General features: G+C 34.7%; 5 protein-coding genes across 6 annotated transcripts; 2 read left to right on the forward strand and 3 right to left on the reverse strand.

Annotated features, from left to right (window-relative positions):
- The first annotated feature begins 4,036 nt into the window (after positions 1 to 4,036).
- Positions 4,037 to 5,980, forward strand: LOC108194944 (zinc finger BED domain-containing protein DAYSLEEPER-like). The gene has a single exon (XM_017361880.2). The coding sequence runs from the start codon at positions 4,037 to 4,039 to the stop codon at positions 5,978 to 5,980; it is 1,944 nt and encodes a 647-aa protein (XP_017217369.2).
- Positions 5,981 to 7,396: 1,416 nt separating this feature from the next.
- LOC108193978 (protein FAR1-RELATED SEQUENCE 6) lies at positions 7,397 to 10,328 on the reverse strand. The gene is made up of 2 exons (XM_017360845.2): positions 10,211 to 10,328; positions 7,397 to 9,506 (listed from the first exon to the last, which is right to left on the reverse strand). Exon 2 carries the CDS (start codon positions 9,504 to 9,506, stop codon positions 7,503 to 7,505), a length of 2,004 nt encoding a protein of 667 aa, XP_017216334.1. The 5' UTR covers positions 10,211 to 10,328; the 3' UTR covers positions 7,397 to 7,502.
- Positions 10,329 to 10,901: 573 nt separating this feature from the next.
- LOC108193603 (uncharacterized) lies at positions 10,902 to 15,060 on the forward strand. The gene is made up of 11 exons (XM_017360323.2): positions 10,902 to 11,353; positions 11,632 to 11,707; positions 11,781 to 11,866; positions 12,009 to 12,102; positions 12,199 to 12,275; positions 12,370 to 12,497; positions 12,604 to 12,675; positions 13,174 to 13,244; positions 14,068 to 14,143; positions 14,508 to 14,651; positions 14,728 to 15,060. The coding sequence occupies exons 1-11, from the start codon at positions 11,015 to 11,017 to the stop codon at positions 14,765 to 14,767; spliced, it is 1,203 nt and encodes a 400-aa protein (XP_017215812.1). The 5' UTR covers positions 10,902 to 11,014; the 3' UTR covers positions 14,768 to 15,060.
- Positions 15,061 to 15,761: 701 nt separating this feature from the next.
- LOC108193616 (formamidopyrimidine-DNA glycosylase) lies at positions 15,762 to 19,746 on the reverse strand. 2 transcript variants are annotated; one of them, XM_017360343.2, is made up of 10 exons: positions 19,418 to 19,746; positions 19,274 to 19,325; positions 19,115 to 19,172; positions 18,635 to 18,703; positions 18,413 to 18,538; positions 18,134 to 18,184; positions 17,740 to 17,817; positions 17,557 to 17,656; positions 16,599 to 16,633; positions 15,762 to 16,513 (listed from the first exon to the last, which is right to left on the reverse strand). In XM_017360343.2, exons 1-10 carry the CDS (start codon positions 19,644 to 19,646, stop codon positions 15,998 to 16,000), a joined length of 1,314 nt encoding a protein of 437 aa, XP_017215832.1. In that variant the 5' UTR covers positions 19,647 to 19,746; the 3' UTR covers positions 15,762 to 15,997. The 2 variants fall into 2 exon arrangements, with proteins under 2 accessions (XP_017215832.1, XP_017215830.1); XM_017360341.2 differs by lacking the exon at positions 17,557 to 17,656 and adding an exon at positions 17,408 to 17,510 and having other exon boundaries at positions 19,418 to 19,744.
- A 1,893-nt stretch (positions 19,747 to 21,639) lies between these two features.
- LOC108193147 (glycerol kinase) lies at positions 21,640 to 24,520 on the reverse strand. The gene is made up of 4 exons (XM_017359675.2): positions 24,221 to 24,520; positions 23,915 to 24,136; positions 22,556 to 23,510; positions 21,640 to 22,023 (listed from the first exon to the last, which is right to left on the reverse strand). Exons 1-4 carry the CDS (start codon positions 24,352 to 24,354, stop codon positions 21,778 to 21,780), a joined length of 1,557 nt encoding a protein of 518 aa, XP_017215164.1. The 5' UTR covers positions 24,355 to 24,520; the 3' UTR covers positions 21,640 to 21,777.
- Positions 24,521 to 26,341: the final 1,821 nt, after the last annotated feature.

Below are 26,341 nucleotides of genomic sequence, written 5' to 3' on the forward strand. Positions count from 1 at the left end.
ATATATATACTATTAGATTATGATATTATTAAATTTTTTATTCAGTATACTGTTTTCTCTTAAATTGGTTACTATTATTAATAAATCATTAATAAATTGTACGATTATGAATATAAGTTACACATGTATAATTTTTTTATTGTATGCTAAGTTTATAAATAGCGACGACCAACCTTATATTAGCTAATTATAACTGGATCGCAATTATCTTGTGACGGATTTCAGAAAGTTGAAGGCTATCTTGTTTAATCCTCCAGAAATGTTCTGTCCAGACCAACCAGCATTCCCATAACTTATTTAGCCTTCTTGTCAAGTTTCTGATGACGTCTGAGTACATCTTGACGATCGTCCCCATTACTGCTAATGACTACTCCAAATTCCTGATGATGTCTGAGTATATCTGACGATCATCCCCATTACTGCTAATGACTACTCCCAAGATCCTTCCACCATCCATTTGAGAACTCAATGTACTTGCATTCCACCATATCAAAATGGTATAAAATGACTAACAATTAGAAATGAAATTTTGATTTGTTGCGGTACATTAATTATCAGTTAAAATGTAATCACAAATAGAAAGATCATGTTTTTTTTTGTTGACGAATATGGCTTATAGCCTTACACATGAGTATCTGTTCTACGAAACTCTCGGGGTGAGCCAGGGTCGAACCCATGACCAGGGACGACAGAGGATAAGCTCTTTACCACTGAGCTATCCAACCGTGCTCAATAGAAAGATCATGTTAATTGATCCTAAATTGGATATATATTAATAAAAATCTTAAATTCAGCCCTATTAGTATATCTTAACGCTCAATATAATTTCTAAATTATATATCAGATATATGATGATAAAAGATGAATTTGTCGCGCCGTCATTATATCTTTAGCGACACTTTAATACACATTCATAAATAAATATCAATTTAACCTATAACATCTTAATTTTTTTTAGATAATCTTTTCTTACCTTCTTTGTCATGACATGATTTATGTGTTGAAGCTAGTGTTATCAGCAGAACACATCAGGATTCCTTATCTCAAAGAAGCAAGTGAGTCCATCGATTAAAATACACGTACAGGGGAGTCGTTGTCACTGTTATCGTAATTATCTGTCATTCAAGTTATGTTTCGACTGTTCTGATTTCAGTTTAATATGTTCTTCATGTTTGATATTTATGTGTATTATTTAAAGATTTCTTCAGAATGTTAATGTTGTGTTTGGTTAAGAAGAATAAAATGAAATGATAAAAAATAAATGAAGAAGATAATAGAAGTACGAGAAAAATCTAAAAAAAATTTAAAAAGTGTAAATTGTTAATCATATTTAAAAAGAAATTAAATATACAAGGGAAGGAGAGAATGGAGTATTGCGATCCATGGTATGGGATAAGGAATGAAACGAAGGAATTAATGAAATTTATATGTATAACATAATTCAAATTTATTCCATTCCTTTCATGTTCATTCACTCGAACCGAACACAATACAAGAGAATCAATTGACATTATCAGGAGAAGGAAGTGAGTACATATAAGCTCGTAATCTATGAATTCTCGATGAAATATATATATTGAATGCACTTTAATTTAGGGTTATCATCCAAGAGATCTGAGTGCCCTAGACGACTTTTGAAAATGGCGCTCCTATTTTTCAAGATCGTAAAAAAAAAATTACATACATTCAAAATTTCAAAGCAATATACAATGACATAATCAAAAATATTATTTAACATTAAAACCACAATTAATTCAAATATATGTAAATATATAAATTCATCAATTTATCATTATATACTACATATGCATAGGTTTTATCATGTCCTGGGATAGTGGTGCCTAGGCGTTCGCCTTGGTCGCCTTACCCAAGGGCGGATAGTGGTGTCTAGGCATTCGCCTTGGTCGCCTTACCCAAGGACGGATAGTAGTGCCTAGGCGTTCGTCTTGGTCGTCTTACCCAAAACCCGGCCTGATCCTTAACGTTCAACATAACAATAAAAATGCTTCGTCATAATATCTTAATCATAGTTAAATATATATTTAAATAAAATAATTAACCTATTACATTTTAACTTTTTTCGACAATATTTATGCGTTTAAAATAGCAGATCAAATCTAAGAATTCTCATACCAAAACCAAAAAGATAAGTGAGTTAATTTATTATTAAAATACAATTATGATGGACAATTGATATCAATGCTATCATAATTATTATTATTTAGTGCTATGTGGTGGGTTTTAATTGGCTGGTTGATGTAAATGCAGGGAGCCCATTCCAATTAAAATTCAACACATGTCAATATATACAAAATTTTGTACATATTTATGTGCACTAAGCATTTTCCTTATCATAATCATGATTTAATAATTTTATAATGGACGGTTGTTGTCTTTTTTACCATCAACTAATTCATCTACTTCAAAAAAAAAAAAACTAATTCATCAATTTTATGATCGACGATTTTCATTTATATTACCGTAAATTGCCTTATAAATTTGTTTCAATCATTTTAACTTCAATTTCAGAAAACATGTTGTCCTGTCAAATATTTATTTATATTACCCAAAAACCCCTAATCAAGTATCATAATTTAGGAAAAGAGTGAGCAGCTCGTAATTCACTTGTAATTTGTTAATCCTCGAAAAAATATATTATTACAAAAAGCACTTAAATCACACGACACCAGATTATAATAATTAAAAAATATGCACGGGGAAAAAGGGGGAAACCATTTTTTGGGCGAGGGCCTATAAATACACATAACACAGACACACAACACAAGAGATCGTATGTCGACAGCCGCATAGTCCAAGCCCTCCAAAGCTACAAAAGCCTCGTGGTTTCAGGTATGTCCTTAAAGCCCACCATCTTCATCGTCTTAAACCCCTTAAACCCCCTGCTAATACATGTTTAATCTTTAATCTAATCTTAATCCCCCTTTGTTTTAATATTTGATCATCGTTTTTTCTTATACATGTAAGCTCTTTTTTCGATCTCTCTCAATCCTGTTATGCGCTGATTCAAACAATTAATGATATTAATATAGATATAAGTGTGTAAACTAATCGATTCTGTTGTGTATATAATTGGCCGAGTTAACAGAATTTTTTATTGCTTGATTATTCTTGTTTGTTGTTATACCATATCTGCATTGTTATATTTTTGTGAAAATCAGGGATTAAATTTATGATTGGGATTATGGTATACTGGGTACGTGGTTTTTTTATATATAATGAAAATAATGTAGACTTTAATAGCAGCTTTGAAATGAATTTACGTGGGTATACAGTATACTCCCAGTACTAGCAGATGGGTGAGGTCTGATGAGCATATCTCACTCTTCATGCACCCTACTTTCGAGTTACGAGTGCGATATACGAGGCATGTTTGGAGTATTGAAATGATTGTTGAGACAAAAGACAATCAACTTCAGAAAGTTAATTTTATGTGGTTATGCCTTTTAGACTTTAGGCTCTGTGCATGAAAATGAGCATGTTTAATCAGAGGGAATTACATTCCGATTTTAATCAAAAATGCAATATCTGAACGAAGAACGAGTTGTAAGTGTTTGCAAATCTGCGGACTATTTGTTTTATTAATTTGCTCCTCAGTGTTTTGTTTTGTTCTTTCTTATATCACCAGTGACGGTGAATCCATAATTGTTGCATATTGTACATGAGAAATTGGCTGCGTGCATTACTTTATATAACATTTAATTTCGCGCCATGGTACTGGAATATGAATTTAGCGCTATTCTTGATACAAGTAATTTAATTAATGCGGTATTTGGTCGTTAATTCTTTAAAATGTTCATTTTCCGTTTAATATAATTTACTTGTAATCAATCATCAATGATGTTGGGCTGCAATTGTGTGTATTGTATGTTGAGAAGTACTTTACACCAAAACTATATTGCACTCCTGTGCTGAGAGGGAAAATTTGTGATTTATTTGATGTGCATATACATATATATGTTAAATGCTCTATTAACTGATATACTGTATTTTGATAATCAGAATCTTTTAGCTAAAGATGGAAACGGCTAATGAGAATAATGAACAGCCCAACAGTATCAAGAGAAAGAAGTCTATAGTCTGGGACTACTTCACAGTCCAGGAAATCAGTACTGACTGTAAGAAGGCTTTCTGCAATCAATGCAAAAAGTCATTTGCTTACGTTACTGACTCGAAGCTTGCAGGAACAAGCCATCTAAAGAGGCACATTAAGGATGGGATCTGCCCAGTTGAACGACAGAAAAATCAGGGGATGACTCAGGTTAATTCGTCTACCCCTTTAAAGACTGATGGTGAGAAACGTACAACCTTACCCAGAAAAAGGGACACAAGTATGCCTGTATCAGCACCAGTCCATGAGATTGCCAGAATGATAATGCTTCATGAATATCCACTAGATATGGTGGAGCATACTGGATTCAATGAATTTTTACAAGCTATGCAGCCTCAGGTCAATATGTTGAATACTGATTCTATCCAAGAGGAGTGTCTCAGTATTTACGCCAGTGAGAAGCAACGCATATCAGACCTTCTTAATGGGAGTTTGGGACGTGTTAACCTTACTTTGGATCTGTGGGCATCACAACGAAGCCTGGGATATGTACTTTTGACTGGCTACTTCATTGATAGCGATTGGAAATTGCAAAGGCGGATTCTTAATGTTGTCATGCTACCGTTTCCTGATTCAGAATCTGCCTTCAACCATGCCGTTGTAGCTTGCATAAATGATTGGGATTTGGATGATAAGCTATTTTCGCTAACCTGTGACCAATCTTTTGCAGCTGAAGCTGTGAGAAGGAATCTCAGAGGTCTCCTCTCAATTAAAAACCCTCTTGTTCTCGGGGGTCAGCTGTTACTTGGGAACTGTTATGCTCGGGTCATAAGTCATCTTGCTCTGGATGCTTTAAGTTCAATGGTGAAAACCATAAAGAAAGTCCGCAATAGTGTTAAGTACGTGAAAACGGCAAAAGGTTGTGAAGCAAAGTTTATAGAATTGAAGCAAAAGCTTCAAAACCCTAGCACCAAGAGCCTTATCATTGATGACCGAACAAAATGGGACACTACATATCATATGCTGGTGGCTGTTTCCGAATTGAAAGAAGTATTCTCTTGTTTGGATACATCAGATCTAGACTACAAACAAACGCTGTCGACAGAAGAGTGGGAACAGTTAGAAATTCTCTGCAGTTACTTGAAGCTTTTCTTTAATGCTTCTAATATTTTAACTTCTCCTGCCTGTCCGACTTCTGATATATTCTTCCATGAGGTGTGGAAAATTCATCTAGAATTGACTCATGCAGCAGTGAGTGTGGATACTTTCGTTAGCAATCTGGCCAAACCTTTGCAAGAGAGATTCAGTGAATATTGGAATGGTTGCAATCTAATTCTTGCAGTTGCTGTGACTTTGGACCCGAGGTCAAAACTGGAGCTGGTGAAATACTCTTTCTCTAAAATTTATGGCAAGGATGCTGGAACTTGGGTCAAGACTGTAATTGAAGGTATTCACGAACTGTTTCTTGAATATATTGCGCTATCGCTTCCTGCACCAACCTTTGTGGTTGAAGACTGTAACAATATTGAAAGTGAGATGACCCAGGAAGATGCTCTTGTTCCTGCTGGTGAGGATGGTATGTCTGATTTCGATGTCTATATATCTGAGATAATGAGTAGCCAACACATGAAATCAGAGTTAGACTTGTATCTGGAAGAGCCTCTTCTGCCAAGAACAGAAGAAGGTTTTGATATCTTGGCTTGGTGGAGAGAAAACATGCAGAAGTACCCTACTCTCTCTAAAATGGCAGCTGATATCTTGTCCATTCCAGTGTACACAGTTGCTCCAGAATCAGTTTTCGACACTGAAACTAAGAAGATGAATAGCTATCAAAGCTCTCAAAGACCATCGATGGTTCAGGCTCTTATCTGTGCAAAAGATTGGCTGAAGTACGGGCCATTAAAGGTTTAAACAAACTGTTTTTTTTTCGTTGGATTGCAAAATGATCCATAGATATAGTCAGTCTACAGTATCAACATACAGACATGAGGTTACAATGTCATTTTGTGGATTTATACTTGTGGTTTAGCAAACAGATCAGATGTTTGACTTTTTTTAGCTGGGATTTTGTTTTGTATTCTAAACTTTGCTTATGAAAGATCATGACAACTTCTTTGTTTTGAAACTTTAGATGAAAGAGAAACAGCATTTTGCTTCCTTGCTAAACCATTTCTTGATTTCCCATCTTTTTCAGTTTCATAGTTTAATTATTTATCTAATTTTCAATACTAGACAGCCAAGTATTTCCTTCGATACACAATAACATGTGGTGACGAGAAATGCAAAAGTGTAATCTGGAATCTATTTTTGTTACCTTCATATAGATCTCATGACTTCAATTTTTTTCCTCTCGTCGCTCTCGAGTTTAAATCCGTGTTTGTGTTTGAAATTTTTTTTCTTTCTTTTTGGCAGACTGGAAAATAGTTTCCGGGGATAAGTTCTATGAAAACCACGTTTTCAATTTGGAGACCACTTATGTACTGCAACTAAAATACTCCATAAAAACATTGCAAAACGTATTATTTTTCGAATCATGTTCTACAAAGATCATTATTTTACTGACAATCTTGCAAATTTTATACATTTGGCAATTTAACATTAACAAACATATTATTTTACAAAACCATGTTTAGTGTGCAGAACATACATGTTCTGCTTGTTTAGCATAAATAATTTTCAACATTTTTAATGAAATAGTGATATTTATCGAATGTACTTTGCAAAACAATAAATTTGGTAATGTTTTAATTGCGGAATATAAGTGGTCTCCAAAGTCTACGATGAAAACATGGTCTCCATAAAAATTTTCTCTAGTTTCCGGTTGATCTTTTTGTGTACAAAGAAAGAATAATATTTTCAAGGGGGAGTAAATTTTGCTTTAAAAAATTGATGAATTTTGAGATTATGGATTCTGTCTTCCAAAATGAACAACTTACTTGATGAGCAAAATAAATGTTGTTCTCCGTAAAAAATATTCTGATTTTTTTTCTTCCAAAATCAAGTTTTCTTTCGACAAACAAGTAAACAAACGTGCCTAGTGAAATCAGAAATATTTTGAAGCAAATATTCCCTCACTACACTGAATTGTATATATCAGATTGGGAGACGCGACATGCACTCTAATATTTTTGTAAGAGATAGTTTTATAAAAAATTTAAAAGTAAATTATAAAACTATATTTTAGCATTAAAATGTGCGCTGAATAATGAAAAAATGTATAAAATGAGTGACGAATGAAAATAAATGTGTAAAAATGAGTGAGACCGTGAAAGTATATCTAACTTCCTTTGAATAAAAAAGTAATTAGAAACATCCAAAACAAGTATCTAAGTATCTAACTCCCTTTGATATTATTTTTTAAAAAAAAAACATCATGTATAAATACATACACAAACATCAAGGTACACTAAGTATTGTGTATGTATAACTTTATTTATAGCATTAGTGCTTCTAAATCATGAACTCTATGAACTGAATCTTCAATTGCCTGCAAAGCAGCCTTGCAGTGTTCCTTTGAAATCACCCCCTCCTCCACAACTTGCAATGCACTTCTATAAAGGTGAGCAACCTTTTGAATCTGGTTGGCAGCATCATTGTAATTGGACAACTGATCTGGAAGAAATGTACGCTTGTAATCTTTCCTCCATCTTGATAGAATGTATGTCCAAGGGATCTCCTCCACCCCGTTAAAGTTAAGCACTGACAATGCATGGCGACATAAATAACCATAGAAGTTAAAACAGCTACATATGCAGCGAACTTCTGATGCTGCTCTATTGTACAGAACTTCATAATCCCTAATCTCTCTCCTATTTCCTTCAGCCAAGACACGCTCCTTCACCAAGAATATTATAATTGCCCCGTCAACATGCACTTGGGTAGTACTGAAGCAAGAATACATTTCCTCGACTTCTAACTGAAACTTCTTAAAGATTTCACTAGTATACACTTTCGATAGCTGAACTTCAAAAGAACATCTTGTTTTCAGTGTAGGAATTGACTCTCTCGATTCCTGATCTGCTTGTACTTCCTCCTTGTGCTTCTTGTGTAAAGCTAATTCGTACTTGTCCAGAAACTCTTTCAAAGGAGTTTGTTTATGGACATATTTATCAAAAAATGCATTGTGGGTCTCACCGGGTCGTGCAGCAGCCATTCCAGCAAAATAAGTTTCTTTTAGGTAAGCAGGAACCCACCGCATTCGATCGTCATACAAGGACCGAATCCACTCATGATCACCAACACCAAAATGCTGAATCATAAATGCCCACGAAGCTTCAAAATCAAAAGGTTTCAAGGCCTCATAAACTGCTTTAGTTAATGCCTTTCTAATAGCATCATAGTTGCGGAGTCCTCCCAACTTTTCTGGAACTTTTTTCATGATGTGCGACAAACCAAAACGATGTAGAGCATTTGGAAATACCTCCGCAACTGCACTCTGCAAAATCTTGCATCTCTCAGTTATTATGGTCTGGGGAGATTGTCCAGATGTGCAGGTAAGCCATGCATTAAATAGCCAAACATAAGACTCTATGGTCTCACCAGCAAGCAGGCCACAACCCAGTAATACTGATTGACCATGCTGATTCATTCCAACAAATGCCACGAGCGGGATTTCATATTTATTTGCCAAATATGTATTGTCAAAAAAAACTGCATCATTAAAATAATTAACTGCAGCCTTACACCTAGCATCTAACCAGAACACGTTTCTCAGACGCCCACCACTATTAAGATCCGTCACATAAAAAAAGTTTGGGTTAGTCAACTGCATACGACAAAAATAATTGTAAATGGCTTGAGTGTCACCTTTCCTCAAGTTCAAGTGATCAGGATGATCAGAACAACTTCTATCTTCTCTAGCATCAGACTTGGAGTTGCTAGTGCCTCCTGCATCTATAACAAGTGCTCTATACAACTTTATTGTCTGTGTTTCTGTATCAGAATTTGTATGCAGCTTCCTCTTGCTTCCAGGGTTCATCTTCTTCGGTGACTTGTAGGCCTTTGTACCTAACGAGTGGTTATGGTCGAGAGTTACTTCAATTATCCTCCACCTCTTAGAATCCACTAGTTTCATCCTTAGCATTGCAGGACAACCGGTTCTTGTTTCCCTTCTTAAACGGTTGACATCTTTAATTCTTTTGAAACCCTGACTGCTGCAGCATAAAACTGCACCATACTTCTCTCTACTATTTCTTTTAAACCATGAATTTTTAACTCTTACACTAAACCCCGCCTCCTTCGCGTAACAATTATAATAGTTGTAAGCATCATCATATGACTCAAATTCCATGCCTGCAGCAGGTGGGACAAACGCCTTCCTTTTTTCATTGTCAACATTTTGAGCATCTATAGGAACTTCCTCACCATTTTCCTCTTCCATAGCTTCACTGGCCTGACCCAAAGCCGCTTGATCTCCATCAAGCGGAAATTCCTCCATCTGACATGACCAAATTTATAAGAATTACACGATGATCTATGAGTAAGAAGACCTACAAAGACACAATATTTCAAACACCACGGATACTGTCATAAAGCAAGAAACAACTACGACAGAGGTCCACCAAACACCTTTGTAAGTCACAGAAAGGATTTCGAAGAATACTTAACAACAATTTCATATAATTCTATCATAGCAATGCCGGTACTCCTCATGTGATCCAATTCGATTTAGTTTAAATAACAAATTCCCCTAAGTTTTCCCACTTACATAAAATAAACACAGGAAAATTCCACAAACAAAAAAATCTAACCAAACAAATCGCAAGTTCATGTCCCTCATATAGTCATATGACTGATATACAACCAAAAATTGTCCCGCAGCCATGTACAAAATGTTGTTGAATTTTCAATTACATAACTAAAGAGCAACTTAAGCAAAGAACCAAATGATGCAATAATATAAATACATCAGCTAAGAAAGAGCTATAAAAATTAAATCTTGATAGAAACCCACGAATTAAAAACAGAACCCAAGTCGTAAACATAATCAAAAACAAATATTTATGATGGTTTTGATACATCCTCAACTCTGAGCTGGGTTAATAAGAATTAAGGGAAAATGCAGTGTATGGGGTGAAATGAAATGAGAATAGAGTGAAGTAAAAGCTACAAGAAAGAGATGAATTAATAGGAATTACTTACAAGTGCAATTCGGGGATTAGAGATTTCAGCAATTGATGCTCCTGTGTGTGTTTTCAGGTGAGAGCTTCTTCTCTTCCGTTCTTCGGTGTTCTTGTTGCCTTTGTTTATGTTACAGTATTCTGTGTTTCGTTTTGTAAATTTCTTTTTTAAATTTTTATGTCACCGACTCAATCGAATTTATTATTTCTTTAGATTTTTATTATAAATATATTCTTGATGGTAAATTAATATTATCAATCAGAAAAAGAGACGGAAGGGAAGAAGTGTTACACACCTGCTGTGTATTTAATTAAAATTTTAAATATTATTTTTTTTATTTATAAAATTTGGGTATTAAATTCGGATTTTAGAAAAAGATATTTCTAGTACCAGTGTGCGCTCATAAACAAGCACCAAAAATCACAATTTTGGAATATTCATTTGAAAATTTAAATTATACTATAAAATATGATATTATATTCGATGTAGATTTTAAATTATACTTAAACATCTGATATTATTCGGATACTAATGGATCATAAAATGATGATTTTTTATAAAATTATTTAATATATTTTAAGTTTTTTGAAATTCTCATCAAAATGAGATTTTGAAATATTTTACTTAAATTTTAATTTGCATAAAATTGAAGTGTTTTTCTTTTCACTTGAAGAAGAAATTATATAATCTTTAGTGATATGGAAATGCTGTGTTACATTTGTGGCTCACATGAAGCAGAGAAAGAAGATTCAGCACAAGTGGTGATGATGTCTCCAAAACAAAGAATGAATGACAAAAATGAAATGAACTAAACTAGTTTAGCCAATGGCTTCAACTCTCCTCACTCCTCTTCTCAATCTCCCAACTTCATCTTCTCATTCTTCTACAACAACTTCCTACTTGACATTTACTAATAACATTAGTAATCATCATCCTGAGCCAGTTTTCAGCACATGCTATGGTTTCTGCAGGACAAAACCTTCACAAAAAAACAGGAGACTAATCAGTGTCAAAGCTTCTGACAATAAAGAAAAAGCAGCAGAGGAAGAGTCCGCTCCAGCGTTTAATCCTTTTGGCTTTGTCACTGATAATGCTTCCAGCAGGACTGCCATTCAGCTCCCTGAAGTCCCTGCTGAGGATGGCAACGTCGGCCAAGTTCTTTATGTAACTAACTAAACATTAGTCGCTTTTTTAGTTTCAAATTATTAGTTTCACACTTAGTACTTAAAGTTCAAAATTTTAAGCCTGTAATGTATTTTTTAGTTGAACTTTATTTTTCTGTTCAGATCATATAAAATTGTGCATTGAGTGAATTCTTTATGATATTGAAATGTATGCATATGGATGTTAATTAATTCATCGACGACTTGAGAATCTGCAATTGGTGTTTAGGTATTATGGTTTTATGAAACTACTGATTTCCAAGTCTTTTTCTATATTAGAGGACCGAAGACAAAGGGAGGGAATATGGTTCCTATATTAAAGCAGGAGAGTTTAGATGGTTTGTGAGAGAAACAGGTATTTCTTTGCTTTATCATAAATTTATGCGGTTTCTTGGTAGAATATTGACATTTATTATTTTACCATACAGGCTCAGCTAGAAGTGATCGTGGTACGGTTATTTTTATACATGGCGCTCCAACACAGTCCTACAGCTATCGAGTTGTAATGTCTCAAGTATGAGCCCTAATCTGTATTCAGATCATCAATTATATAAATGAAATATTTATGTACTACCTTTTCCCCATTGCCACTTTCACTTCAGTTATTTACAGTTACAATGTTTAGATTAAGACTTCTTAATATAATACTAAAACAGATGGCTGATGCTGGCTTTCGCTGCTATGCACCTGATTGGTTAGGGTTTGGTTTCAGTGAGAAGCCGCTGCCAAAATACGATTTCGACTACACTGGTTTGTAATTGTTTTGCAGGGTTATGCAGCATTAATCATAGCATTTTTATGAAGCTAATTCTCCAATAATAATATTTCAGTAACTTATTGTGACAGAGATAGAGTTCCACAAGGAACTTGATAAATTACTGGATGCGCTTGAAGTTAATGCACCTTTTTACCTAGTAGTTCAGGTCTGAATGAAGTCTAACAAAGCCTATACATCTGTAAATATTATCTTTATCCTTGGTCTTGGGCACTTCCATAATAGATTTACATTTGCTGTAGGGGTTTCTGGTGGGTTCATTTGGATTAACTTGGGCATTAAAAAATCCAGCTAGAATATTGAAGCTTGCAATTATGAACAGTCCATTGACAGCATCCTCTCCCATTCCTGGACTATTTCAACAGCTCAGGTTCAATTGCTATGCTGTCTATTTCTGAAACGCGTAATTATGTATTTTCTTCCCTTTTCTGTTGGCAGATCATTTAAAGTTCTTCAAATTTTCCCTGTTTCCGCAGAATTCCACTCCTTGGTGAATTTACCTGCCAAAATGCTGTAATGGCTGAGCGCTTTATTGAAGCAGGTAGCGCGTATGTATCCAAAATTGCAATTTATCACTTTAGAAATTCATCTACATATATCTTGGCATGGATTCTGAACTATCTACAAAAAGAATTCTCCTTTATTGGTATCTGGTTTTGCTAATCCTAAATTGTCTCACTTTATCATAGTAGATAATATCATATCACCTGTTATTAGTTTTCATTGTCAGACTCCCAATAACACTTGTGGACACACAATGCTAAAATTTTCTCCAGACCAACTGCATGTGACTTGATAATTCTCTCAAATGTATGTTTGAATAAGATAGTCATGATTCTCAAAATTCAAATTCTTAAATTCTTTGTAATACCAATTACAGAAGATTTGGACTGTACTTTAAATTTGGAGAAACTTTATTGCAACTATAGGCTATATCACTGTTGACAGCATCGGAGAAGTCAATTAATTATTCTACAGACGACTAAACACATGGTGTTTTTCTTAGTATGCTCACTAATGCCACAATTCATGATGCTCCTTGGCAGCTATGTCCTAAAGCTGGAGAAGGCTGATGTTTATCGGTTACCATATTTGTCAAGCAGCGGGCCTGGTTTTGGTTTGTAGTTCCATCTTCTCTCCTTTTTCCCCTCTCTTAAATAGGAATTTGTTGACTTTATATATGAATATATGCAATGCAATTGCCCTTGCTGTCCAAAAATACCTTTAGCATATTTTTTAAAGTTTTAAGTATTTTTTGAGTTATCAAGCTTAATCTTTTCCTTATTATAATAAGTGTCTTCGTCGGGATAGTACATATCTTAATCGTTATGGCAATGTTAATATACAAATGTGCCAGGAAGTCATGTCCTACCCGTTGTTGCTTGAGCATCTGTGATCAGGCTTGTGAAATGTTGACAAATGATTCCTCCACCTAGCCACATATAATGCAGTGTCTACATTTTATCGATTTCCAATTTTCCAGAATTATTAGGTATTTTTGCTTGGAATATCCATATTTGCAGGTTCTACCAGCGACTCCTACCTTAAATGTTAAAAATAACTTGATATTCTGCTATCAATACTGGTTGTCCTTGATTTGCCTTCCTAGATTTAGTTGGCTAAATTTGGCATTACTGCATCGTGTATTCCGGCTTTGTAATATCGCATTCACATTAATAAAATCAATTATACACACTTCCAGAAGTACTGAGATTTCAGTAACTCTGCTGTATTATACATTGCAAAAAGTAACTTGAGCTGTGGCATAAATTTTAGCATTGATCAGGGAAACTGTGTGACTTTTAGTTTAAAATTAAATAAAAACCAATCCTAGTTAAAATCAATATCTTTATATAGGTTAATTACTTAAAGAATCTGAGAAATGGTGATTTGTTTTCATATTAGCTTGTCTAATATCTGTTCTTCCCTTGTATGTTCAGCTTTGCTTGAAGCAACAAAAAAAACCAACTTCAGAGATGTCTCAAGTCAAATAGCAGATGGCTTTGCATCAGGAAGGTATAATGGCATTATTCATTTCTTTTAAGCCTATATATGGCCATAGTATGAGGAATCAACTTAATTCAAGCCTATTAAGGATCAAGTTGCTGCAATGTATTCCTCATTCCCCAGCAATAATAAAACGACTGTTCCTTTTCAAATATAGTGTCAGCTTCTAAAGCTTGCATAGTAGATAATAGGTGGCCAACTTTGACAGACGCTGTTTTCACTTGATACTAATATATATGATTGCCGAAACTACCATAGAGTTAACAGCTCAATTTTCATAAGCCAAAGTACGTAGATAAGTTGATACAGGAAAGCACGTTTTTAAGTATAGTTTCCAGCAAACCAGCCTAATGATAATCTATTTTGGTTTCAGGTGGGACAAACCAATCTTACTTGCTTGGGGGATTTCAGACAAGTATCTTCCTCAGTCTGTGGCAGAAGAGTTTCAAAAAGTAAATCCTGCTCTTATTCAGCTAAAACTGATTGAAGGTGCTGGCCACATGCCTCAAGAGGACTGGTAAGAACTTGACCAGTGTTTATGTTTAAACAAAAGCCATTTCATAACTCCTTTCTGACTGATTGACATTGAACAGGCCTGAGAAAGTCGTTGATGCTCTAAAATATTTCTTCTGATCCCGTTCATGAAGTGTGTTCATGCAACCATACAGTTATTGCATGGCTTGTACAAATGAAGGAAGAAATTATCAAAAATATAATTATTCCGGAATGAATCCATCATTTTGTTCCTTGTATTGCGTGATTATACATTAAGTTCATACATGACCAAATCGAGGTAATTATCTCAACAATAGTTAGCTCCAATGGGAACTATTATCTACCTTGATAAGTTGTTGGGATGCTTTTTAGTGTTCAACATAAGAATGAAGTAGGCCTTGTAAAGTTGTTACAAGTAAACATTTGAGATTGGTTTTGTTTTTGTAAGAAGAGAATAAGCAGAATCTATGTCAATAGGGGTAAATTTTACCATATAAACCAAGAAAAGGATTATATCAAGCATGGTTTCAGAAATGGTTGCTGTTCTTGTGTTGCTGGTTTAAATTCCAGAAAGTCTAAGATAGAAAATCTCAAGTTTGTTACAGACTTATAGTCTGTCTTCTACTGCTGGACTAGGAAAAACAGCTGATTCAGAACATACGAATGGTACTAGTATATATCTAAAGGAAAAAAAGCGTCAAACGTGAAGAACGGATGTGCGAAAAAAAGAGCGTGCAAAAAAAAAAAGCGTTAGGATGTGAAAAATCTAGAACGGGACAATTTTCTGCTGAATGATACTAGAACACCCCGTGTATATATAAAAAGAAAAAATTGTAGCACCCCATGTATATATATAAAAAAAAAAAAAAGAGAAAATTTTAGGATTAACCTACGTATGTTACTAACATACATATATGAGAAACCCAGACCCTGTATATATTTGAGCATCTGGCACCACAGAATTCGAACAATAATACCTTACCCTAGTTCATAGCACATTTTATCTGTAATCCTGGGCATTTGGTCAAAGCCATTCATGATAGCATTTTATCTTTCATTTAAGCGCTTAACTTAAGCCATACATGATTTACAATTACATATATTGTGAGTGAAAGTTATGAACAATAAAGGATATGGAAATAAAGAACTGTTCGCTAAGCAGCATAAGATTGCGAGTCAAACATAAAATTTACAAACTCGTGTCTTCGCATGGGCCATAGAGGCCGCTGACAGTTTGATGGGCACCTGGAGAATGTAGGTGAAAAGATGAGAGAACTATGCTCTACTTCCACTTAACACTTTACTACATCACTTTATAGCAAAAGACTTTTAATGTTCCAAAACATGAGATGCAAGGGGTAGTACAAACTATCTTGATCTCTTCTTTGGCTGCTTGCCCGTTTTGCCTGTTTCCTTCTTTGCCTTGCTTTTTTCTTCCTTTATGATCTCTTGATCCTCCTTGTCATCATCCCTATCAACACCATCATCATCATGCTCGTCATCACTTTCCAGCGACTTTCTTTTTGCAGGCAATTTCTTACCTCCTCGGGTTTTCTTTTTCTGGTCTACAACATCCTTTTCATCTTCCTGATGTTTTCCTTTTGTTGAAGGATTCTTGCCTCTACTTCGCACTTCAACAGCGGCTCCCCTGCTATCATTTACTGTATTCTTTTCCTTTGCAGGAGGCTTTTTGCCTTTCTTGGTAGTGTTTTTTCCTTTCAGCTCCACATGTTTTGCATCCTCCTGAACTTGTTCTTCAGGACCACCGGCGTCGTCACTATCATCCACATCCTCGTCTTTCATAGGGGTTTTACGAGATCTAACTGGTGCTTTAGCAGCTTGACTATCAGGCAATTTTTGCAACTCTGGTACAAAAGCTGATGTCTGCAAACATGAGAAGCACGCTTCCTTATATTACCAAATATATATGCATGGAAACAACAAAGGAAAATGTTTACCAAACACGTACTCTGCCTCCAGCATTAATAAATTCGATTTTCTTCCCTGCCACAAAATGCAAATCCATAAAAAAAATCATGAGATCCACCTCTGGATATATAAAATTTGGGAACGATATAGTGATATAGAGGTTGAAACTTAACACATATACACAAGTAGACTCTGCTGAGCATGCACTAGGTATAGGTGTGCTTAAGAATCACAGCTTGCAAGTCTAAAACAAAACAATATAATTAGGAATATCATGTCTATAAAGGGATAGCATAGCCAAGAGATGTGACCTTGTGTTTATTTAAACTAGGTTTTCTTCAATACTTGTGTATTTAGTAAGTTATAGACTGCAGGCGCTATACAGTTATATTAAGGATAGGATCTAAAGTTAGCATAAAAAGGATCTCCTGTCAGCAGTAATTGGAAACTAGCGCAAGTTATGTAATATTTCTTATTGCTCTCCTGTAACAACCATAAAGCAAAAAAAATGTCACTTTTCCTCTCCCTCTATCAAGTATTGTGAGTAACAATCAGCACAACATATGTTCATACTCTGCTACTGCTACATGTGCTGACATAAACATACATGAGCAAATTTGTGATTGCTATCAAACTATTGTTAAAATATTTTCTTTTCAAATTAATTAGTGTTGAGATATTAAATTGTAAGTCCATATATTACCAACTTGACCAACTAGGAAAAAAAGTAACAAATGAATTATATTTTCTACACAAGATTTACATAAGAATGTCAAGACTCAATTTAAAGAAAAGTAGCCAGATAATTCCAAGCCATGTAAAGAGTTTGAAATAGTTTGGAAATCAAACCATCAACAAAAGCTTTGCCAGGCTTTTTTTCACGAGAATGAAATATCCAACTACTTGGAAACTGACTGCTATCAGCCCCAACTTCGACAGCTTTTTCAATAACCTGTCAAATGAAATGATTTTGTCTTAATGATCACAATTTTACTAACCACTTATTTTTCCAGGTTTTTTGCCCCATCGAAAATGAAACAACCATTGATTTGGAAAACGGCCGCAGTCAGCATCAACTTCAACCGCAAACTGAATAACCTACATAAATTGTCTTCTACACTAATATAATAAAAAGATCCTAATTAAAACCAGACAACAAGAGTTATGATATAAAACCGCACCTCTTTAATGCACTGGTGCAGTGCGAAGCAACTTTCTTTCGATATGCTTGCACTGATTTGCAGTGGATGAATTCTTGCCTGTATTAAGGGGGATAAAAAAAACATTGGTAAAGTTATAACGTAAGCAAGACCACCTATATGAATGAAACATGAACTATAAAAACAGAAAACTACACCACACAATCAATAAATTTTTACATCCCAATTAGTACTACAGTGTAATAACTTTTCACTGGGTAAGGTAAAATAAGTAAATGCCGAATGTATGCTTGTAAGAATTTTGGCAAATAATAATACAGCACCTACTTGAACTTAATATTAGATAGAACATGAAAAGAAAGTGGAGAAGTAAATGATGACAAAATTATTCGCAAGGGAGCGTCATAAAACTAACTTGGTATAACACTTCATCAGCAATCCAATTGCCAATGCCTGAAATGTAACTCTGCAAGAATATGAACAAAAAGAGATTAGTATTATTGAAATTACATAAAAGGTTCATTATAGGGTCGCATTCGATTTCATTCCTATTCTAGAGAAGCTTCTAGTAGATGTCAAGCACCCAGATTCAGTACCCTGGATATCCTAAGCACATTGGTCTATAAGTTAATTTATTACCATTATCGTTTGATAGCATTTAGAATAGTGCAAGTTGCAGATAATATGTATCTACCTGGTCCAGTAGAAGAGCTTTAATTCCAGTCTTTTTACTGCTAAGAGATTTAAAGAAGTCTTCTGCTGTCATAGGTTCAAAGAGTGCATCAGGACCAAGCTCAGATATAGGTAACGCAGAGACTGGCTGCATAAATTACATCAGAAGAAACATTAGAATACTGAAACTACATAAGAAAAACTGATTCAACATCCAACAAATAGGAAAACAAGTTTAAAATACATTTTCGAGTAAGCGAACTTTAGCAAACCGCCTCTTATCAGTGAACGATAACTCCAAACCATCATCAAGCTGCCAAAGGAAAAAAGAGAATAGATCAATGTTATAAATGAACCGAATACATAATCATCTACTATGATCAACTAATTGAATACCCCAATTAAGAAATCACACAACTAAAGCACCAAAGATATTCAATTAAAGTTTGATTGAAATCCGAGAATTTATTTAGGCATTAAAATCACTTCTATAATTCTATAAACTACCACAACGTAGTAATTTCTTAAATGACGGCAACTAACTGGCTCATACTGATGGATCTCCCAAGATAGAATAATCATAACACGAAGTTTAACAGTCCAAGTACATATACCTTTTAAACAACAACTGCGCAAGTAGTCAATTATTGACAGACTCCAAAACATGCAATAAATTTCTAATTGCCGAAAAAGTTTTTTGAAAAAATAGAATAGAAGCTCTTACTTCCATAAAAACCTTGGAATATTTGGAAGGCCACTCATCAGTGTCATTCACAGCAGACCTATAAACAGCAACATTATAAATTAACTCGGTCGATTTTACAAAAAACCATATCCGGAGGTTTAAATATTGAGAGAGAGGGGGGGGGGAGGGAGAGAGGACCTCTTATATTTAGTAACAGCAACTCCTTTAATATATATAGCTCCAGCCATACCTACAATGTATAAACCCTAAGATGTTATATCACACACATTATATATTGAATTCGAGAAAAACAAATGAAACAAATGATTTAGGGTTTAGTACCGAATTGAAAGGTAGGAAAAGGAGGTGAATCGAGCTGGAGCCACATGTTTTTGCCTTTGCGATGAGCGGCGACGATTGTTTTGCCGACGAGAGAGGCTTGGAAATCGGAAGGAGAAACGGCGTCGATCACTTTGGAATCGTCGGCGATCAGAGCTCGGATTATCTTTTTTCCGATGCAATTATCTTCGATGGCTCTTCGAGCCGCTTCTACCTCTGGGAGCTCTGGCATTGTTGTGTTTTAATGGAGTTTCGCGCGCTTTTTAGCTTCTTCACTCCCTGCTTGTGTTCTACGCTTTTTGAGAACTACAGCATTGAGTTTAGATGTGAGAGACTGAGTGGGTGGGCTGGACCGGGTCAGTTATCAGTGTGGGCCTCTAGGGTGGATCGATGAAATTGTCATTTCCGGCTTATTACTTTATCACCGTTCCGTTAAAAATTAATATTAAGAGAAAACTTACTTTAGAATTTTTATTTTATCAGAAAAGTGTAATAAAATAAGCAATTATAATAGTTGCAGATTTAAGCACAGGAATTGAGCTGACAAATCAAATAGGTAAAGACTCTCATTTAATTAAAGATAAAAAATTAACTTGCTAACAGACTCGACGAGGAAATATGAAGAGAATGAAGAGCACAACAAATACAGCTAAAAATAATGATCTGGCTAATGATATCAATCTGTTTTGGGAACAATCAATGTTCGGTTTTTCTAGTGTGCCTATGAATTTTCTAATGTGCACCATGGATGATTTTCATTGGTTTCTACTTCTTTATAATGATAGATCCCGACAAATTCACCAACTAAAATTCACCGAATTTATTGAATTTAATGTTTGATATATGCACAGAAGCACACACTAGACAAATCCATCGATGTTCTCTGGCCAGAAAAACTCGTGGCTGCAGCCTGCATGAAGTTTAAACCGTGGCCAAAATTATATGAACAGACACCATTATATTTTCTCAAAAAAAAAAACAGACATCATTATAGAAACTTTTTTTTGACTATGTGAATGTATGTTATACTTGGACAGATGTTTTATTATTCTGTTTCAGTTTTTTCTTAAATAATTGCAAACAAATACATACGCATCTTTTTTCATTCTTTATCCTATTATTACTGTTTCCACGCCTTGTGATTCTCAAAACAGATTATTGTTACATTTAACTGACCTTGTGAACATTAAAAAAAATCAGCTTACAATAAGGCTATTTGGCAACACTTTTTTTAAAATGATTCTGGACTCTTTTTTTTAACTTTTTAAGTTGCTTCTATTTTTTATGTAGTGATTGGCAAAATAAATGGAAGTGCATTTTTTTAGATTTTTACATGTTCATTTTGATTTTCCAGAAGTCAAATTGACTAATTTTTGACTAAACATTACAAATTATCTGTTCATTATTTGTAAAATCTGAAAAATACATATTAATATAGACTAAATATACTTTCGAATGATATAATTCTTATTATTATTTTCAATTATATGATATATGTAAATTTCAGTCAAAACATAATCAATTTGATTGGTCAGAATGGGTGGCAATATCAGACACGACCCGAACCCACAACCCGATTTACTGAGACAAAACCCGAAAATCACCCGATTGACACAAAATGGACCCGAAATGACCTGAAATTAGAATTTCATTTTTAATAACTTCAATTTTCAGTTTTATTTTATATTAAGTGATTTTAGTTTTACCCGAAATCGACCCGATTGCTGACACGAACACGACCCGTTACCTGAAATTGCGCACCCCTCAAACATGTAAAAGGGAACAGAGGAATTACCATTTTACAGAATAGCTTTGTCATGTGCACTCTGTCAAATTAGTCCAACTTTTTTTTCCTTGAACAATGAACTTGGCTTACATGCCTACAAATCCGTTGCAAGAACGTTGGAGAAACTAGATGATAAATCTCTATCATTTAGAATATATGGTGCTGCAAATCTAGTTCATATCTAAAATTTCCTGACCAAACATGGAAAATATATCTTTACATTAGTTTGTCGAGCAGCCACTGCCGCACGTCCATATGTTTTTCAAGGTATGGCTCCTTAAAAAGCGAAACAGAGTATGGGCTCTCTGTTTCCTGTCTACCAGTCTACTGTTAAGCATCGGGTATGATTTCTATTATTTTGCCATTCTTAAACATTTCAGTGGGAATTCTAAGAATACATAGTAGTTTCCTCAAATTTTTAACCACAAGTAAGATGCCCTAAAACCCAAAACTACATATTTATTAACTTAATCACATGAACTTAGCTATCAAACCATGATGGTTGTCCTTTAATCACACAAATGCCATACATGAATGGATATGATTCAAAAACAAAACACAGAAGAAGACTGAATTTCTATAGAGATAGATCAGCCAAGTCAAAAGTCCTGGAAACGGCTTTGCACCATGACTCCACCTTTTTCTTTCTCTTTTCCTCCTCTAAAATTGGATTGAAAGTGGTAGCAATCTTCATCCTCTCACCCGAAGAGAATATCTCCTCTTCTTTCCAGACCCCGACAGCTAAACCAGCCGCGTATGCAGCTCCGAGAGCCGTTGTTTCAATATCTGCTGGTCTTACCACTGGGTTACCCAATATATCTGCCTGCAATTTATAACATAAGAAAAGTTTGATTATCCACTCGCTCATTAGAGTCGAGGGTCATTAGTAACTAATTAATACTGGCAGGAATTGATAAAAATGCAACATTGCCACAGAAGGTAACATAGTTTGTCCCCAAACAAAAACCAAGTGCACCACTTTATTATCTGCCACTTTAATTTGAGTTAATAAATATTCTAGATAAAAGCATCAAAATTTAACTGTTGAAGAAACAGTTTCTGATCTTTGACAATAATTATCTTTTCAAGTCAGTGAGAGTTTAATTGTTTCGAGAATCCACTACCAAAGATCACATTCGGCATCCACTTTTGATCTACCTTTATGAAGAATGGCTTGAAGTTTACTACATGTTCGACACAAGAAAGTAACTATGTAATTCATTTTTTTTGGTAATTAAAACGAGTAACTTAGCAAAAGAAAACAGCTTGATAATAGACAAGTGAAACTACTTGTAGCAAATCAAAAAGATACGGAAGCAAGAAGCACAAATATACTACTGAGTGTGAGAGTGTACCTGAATTTGCATTAGAAGGTTATTAACGGTAGCACCACCATCCACCCTAAGCAGAAACTTTTCTTTACTTTCCACTTCACTTGCATCCTTATGCATCGAGTCCAACACATCTTTTACCTGGAAACACATGCTTTCAAGTACAGCCCTAGCAATGTGAGCCTTATTTGTGAACCTTGTGATTCCAATACAAACTCCACGAGCATCATCACGCCACCAAGGAGCGAACAGTCCGTTGAATGCTGGCACAAAATAAACCCCGCCAGTGGAATCAACCTCTGATGCCAATTTTTCAATTTCACTTGCTCTACCAATTAGGCCAAGACCATCTCTGAGCCACTGAACTGCGGCTCCAGCAATAGCAATTGATCCCTCCAGAGCATAATTTGTTGGAGCATTAGGACCAAGTTTAAACGCCACAGTGCTTAGTAGCCCATGAGTTGAATTAATCATCTGATCACCAGTGTTTAGAAGAATGAAAGCACCAGTCCCATAAGTGCTTTTCGCTTCTCCCTTCCTACAAGCTTGGCCAACCATAGCTGCATGCTGATCACCAAGACAACCAGCAATTGGTATTCCCGTAATTGGCCATCCCTCTGTAACCTTCCCAATAATCTCTGAATTACTAACAATTTTCGGGAGTATTCCGCTAGGAATTCCCAATTCTTTCAACGTCGTCTTGTCCCAATCAAGAGTCTTAAGATTCATTAACATCGTTCTCGATGCATTTGAAACATCAGTGACATGCTGCCCCCCATCAATCCCTCCAGTCAAATTCCAAATTAACCAGCTGTCAATAGTTCCAAATAAAGCATCCCCACTTTCTACAGCTTTCTTAACCTTTTCAACATTTTCAAACAACCATAACACCTTCAAAGCACTAAAATAGGTACTTATTGGTAAACCACACGTCTCCACAAAATGAGTTCTCCCCCCTTCTAATTCCTTCTCTAATCTCCTGTAAAGTATTTAGATCAAATTAAGTCTTCTACAATTAACCAACTATAATATACTATATTACAAACACCCAATTCATATTCATTGTAACCACATTCATAAATGAAACAACATCCATGTTAACAGTACCTAATAACACCCAACCCAACAAGATTTTTCCACACAATTAAGGCAAAATATTAACAAGTAGCCCAGATCTTGATCACACGAAATAAAATGACTGATGAATCAAACATAGACTAACACAACATAAATGCATATTACACACAAACACAGAGAGAGAGAGGGATAGAGAGAGAGAGAGAGAGAGAGAGCGAGAGGGAGAGGGAGAGGGGGAGGGAGGGAGAGAGAGGGAGGGAGGGGGAGATAGAGAGAGAGAGAGAGAGAGAGAGAGAGAGAGAGGACCTGCAAATAGAACTAGTGCGAACATCCATCCAAACAATAGCATTGTGAAGAGGGGCACCAGTTGACTTGCTCCAAATAACCGTAGTCTCTCTCTGATTAGTAATCCCAATAGCTTTCAATCCTTTCTCAACACTATGACCATCAGCAGCAGCCTTCTCAATAGCCTTCGTCATACAAATCCTCGCACTCTCCAGTATCTCAACTGGATCATGTTCCACCCATCTAACCAATCAAAATCAAAACATTCACATAAACCACCACACACAAACCCATAAACCAACACAAATAACTAAAAAACAAACTCACCCTGCTTCTGGGTAAAACTGAGTGAACTCAACCTGGTGTGATCCAATGGCCTTAGCGTCATGATCATAGATAATGAACCTCGTACTCGTCGTCCCTTGATCAAGCGAACCAATAAAAACATCAGATTTCGCCATCCTTTTCTTTCTCAGTTTACAATAATTTCTTCGAGTGAAACAGAGGATGAACTGTTGCTAAGAGTTGTGTTAAGATAAAATACAAAGAGACGAGGAAGAGTTAAATAAGCCAAGTAAATGTAAAGATATATATGGACACACGCTGATTTCTTGGGAAAATGTCCGTGAGTTTTATCCGAATCAGAAAAATATTTATCCTATTATGACATGGATATGATTAGAAAGGTCAATATTTTCCTTTTACGAGTGCTGTTAATTTGGACTAAACAGAGCCGATATATATTCGTTTTAATGAGTTCCGATTGTAAATTTAATATAACCGAATCAATTAGCTCAAAATTAGTAATGGAAGAGGTTGTTTATATCATTTCCTTAGTTGACTTGTTTTGGACAATAAGTCATCGATTTTATCTTTAATTTAACGCGCTTGCCAACCGGATTATCCGACATTTTTGGAGATGAAATTCGTCATCCACATTTATTAGATTCATTATTGACAGTTATTTTTTTAGATAGGTTATTAATTTCGAACAGAACTACTCAAGTTTAGTGGAAAATACTCCCTCCGTCCCTATTTATCTGTCCACTTTAGAAGTAAAAATTTGTCCCTATTTATCTGTCCATTTATACTTTCAAAACTAATTTAATGATAATTTTTCAAATATATCTCCATAATTTCAATTTTCAAGGCTTGACTTATTTAAAACTTGATTGAATTCATGTTTTCAAAACATAAAGTAGGGGTATTCCACCATTTTCAAGATATTAATTAGAGGCATTTAATGAAAAAGTTTATACAATCAATTATTCCTTGATATGTGTTTTTTTTCCAGAATGGACAGATAAAAAGGGACGGAGGGAGTATATAATTACCTTTATTACTATATAATATAAATTTATATAAAAATTGTAGTTACCTAACTTATATAACGAGGAATTTAAATTTGCGTCGATGATATTTGATATATTTGAAATATATATGGGAGGTTAAGCCTGGCAAATAACTAAATTATAAAAATTATAAGGAATAAAGATGTTACACTAGAATTAGTGTTTCGTTCATTCTGAATTAAATTTATTTTTTATTGATTATATCAATTTTTGCATGATGAAAAATATATAATTTATATTTATATATATTAATAAATATAATTTTAAATTTTCAAAAATTGAATTAAAATATTTAGGTCGGAAAGTAAAGAGGTGAATATACGTCACGCAGGATATTACGCATTTAATTTTAGCAAGGCTTTTGGTTGCGGTTGATGCGCAGTAGTTGATACTGATCACCAAATGAGATTAACTAGTTTGTATCCTGGTCTTGATGATAACGAGATTAGTTACTAGGCAACCAAGTTCTTGTAATCTTGTTTGTGAGTTGTGACCAAAAAAAAAAAAAAAGCTTCATGTGTTCTTGTTCTTCACGCCCATGATGATTCATGTGTATTCAGTATTCACGTCAAAATCACATCTTCCTTTCCTGCGCTTTTAATTCTAGTACTTCTCGTGTCCTTGCTTTTATCAACCATACTCATAACTCTGCCGTTACAAGTATGACCGGCTCTATTTTAGGTACGAGCATGAGTCAAAGCCAAGAAACGATACTATCATGAGTCTTGTTCCCGGAAAATGTCTCAGACCCTAAATAGTTTTTAAATTTATTCTCATTTCTCAATTTTATGATTATCTCCGATCTTATTATAATCCTACAATCCGTTCCATATTCTTTATAAAAATGTTAATTTTATAATGAAAAGTCATACACATCTACAACAATGTTTGAGTCTCATTATTGAGTTGAACAAATTATTAATTGTCATCGTCTGTTTTCATTAAAAACAAGTAAACGATTTCTTTAAAAATAATGTATATACAAATAGAAGTATCCATTCTATACGTTCTCATTTAATTATTAATACATCTTCATCATTTACCGATGAAACTATCGACCAAAACTGCATACAAAATTTCGTCATCAAATCAATAA

This window comes from Daucus carota, chromosome 7 (assembly GCF_001625215.2).
Source record: "Daucus carota subsp. sativus chromosome 7, DH1 v3.0, whole genome shotgun sequence".
NCBI classification, from domain to species: Eukaryota; Viridiplantae; Streptophyta; class Magnoliopsida; order Apiales; family Apiaceae; genus Daucus; species Daucus carota.

Excerpts from the sequence above, each read along its gene's own strand:
- LOC108193978 (XM_017360845.2), bottom strand. The coding sequence starts at position 9,506 with ATGGAGGAATTTCCGCTTGATGGAGATCAAGCGGCTTTGGGTCAGGCC.
- LOC108193603 (XM_017360323.2), top strand. The coding sequence starts at position 11,015 with ATGGCTTCAACTCTCCTCACTCCTCTTCTCAATCTCCCAACTTCATCT. Across the intron at positions 11,867-12,008 it reads ATCGAGTTGTAATGTCTCAA|ATGGCTGATGCTGGCTTTCG; the intron begins GTATGAGCCCTA and ends ATACTAAAACAG. Across the intron at positions 12,498-12,603 it reads GGACTATTTCAACAGCTCAG|AATTCCACTCCTTGGTGAAT; the intron begins GTTCAATTGCTA and ends CTGTTTCCGCAG.
- LOC108193616 (XM_017360341.2), bottom strand. The coding sequence starts at position 19,646 with ATGCCAGAGCTCCCAGAGGTAGAAGCGGCTCGAAGAGCCATCGAAGAT. Across the intron at positions 19,326-19,417 it reads TTTTCCTACCTTTCAATTCG|GTATGGCTGGAGCTATATAT; the intron begins GTACTAAACCCT and ends TATACATTGTAG. Across the intron at positions 17,818-18,133 it reads CTGATGAAGTGTTATACCAA|GCAAGAATTCATCCACTGCA; the intron begins GTTAGTTTTATG and ends CCCTTAATACAG.
- LOC108194944 (XM_017361880.2), top strand. The coding sequence starts at position 4,037 with ATGGAAACGGCTAATGAGAATAATGAACAGCCCAACAGTATCAAGAGA.
- LOC108193147 (XM_017359675.2), bottom strand. The coding sequence starts at position 24,354 with ATGGCGAAATCTGATGTTTTTATTGGTTCGCTTGATCAAGGGACGACG. Across the intron at positions 23,511-23,914 it reads CGCACTAGTTCTATTTGCAG|GAGATTAGAGAAGGAATTAG; the intron begins GTCCTCTCTCTC and ends AATACTTTACAG. Across the intron at positions 22,024-22,555 it reads ACCTTCTAATGCAAATTCAG|GCAGATATATTGGGTAACCC; the intron begins GTACACTCTCAC and ends TATAAATTGCAG.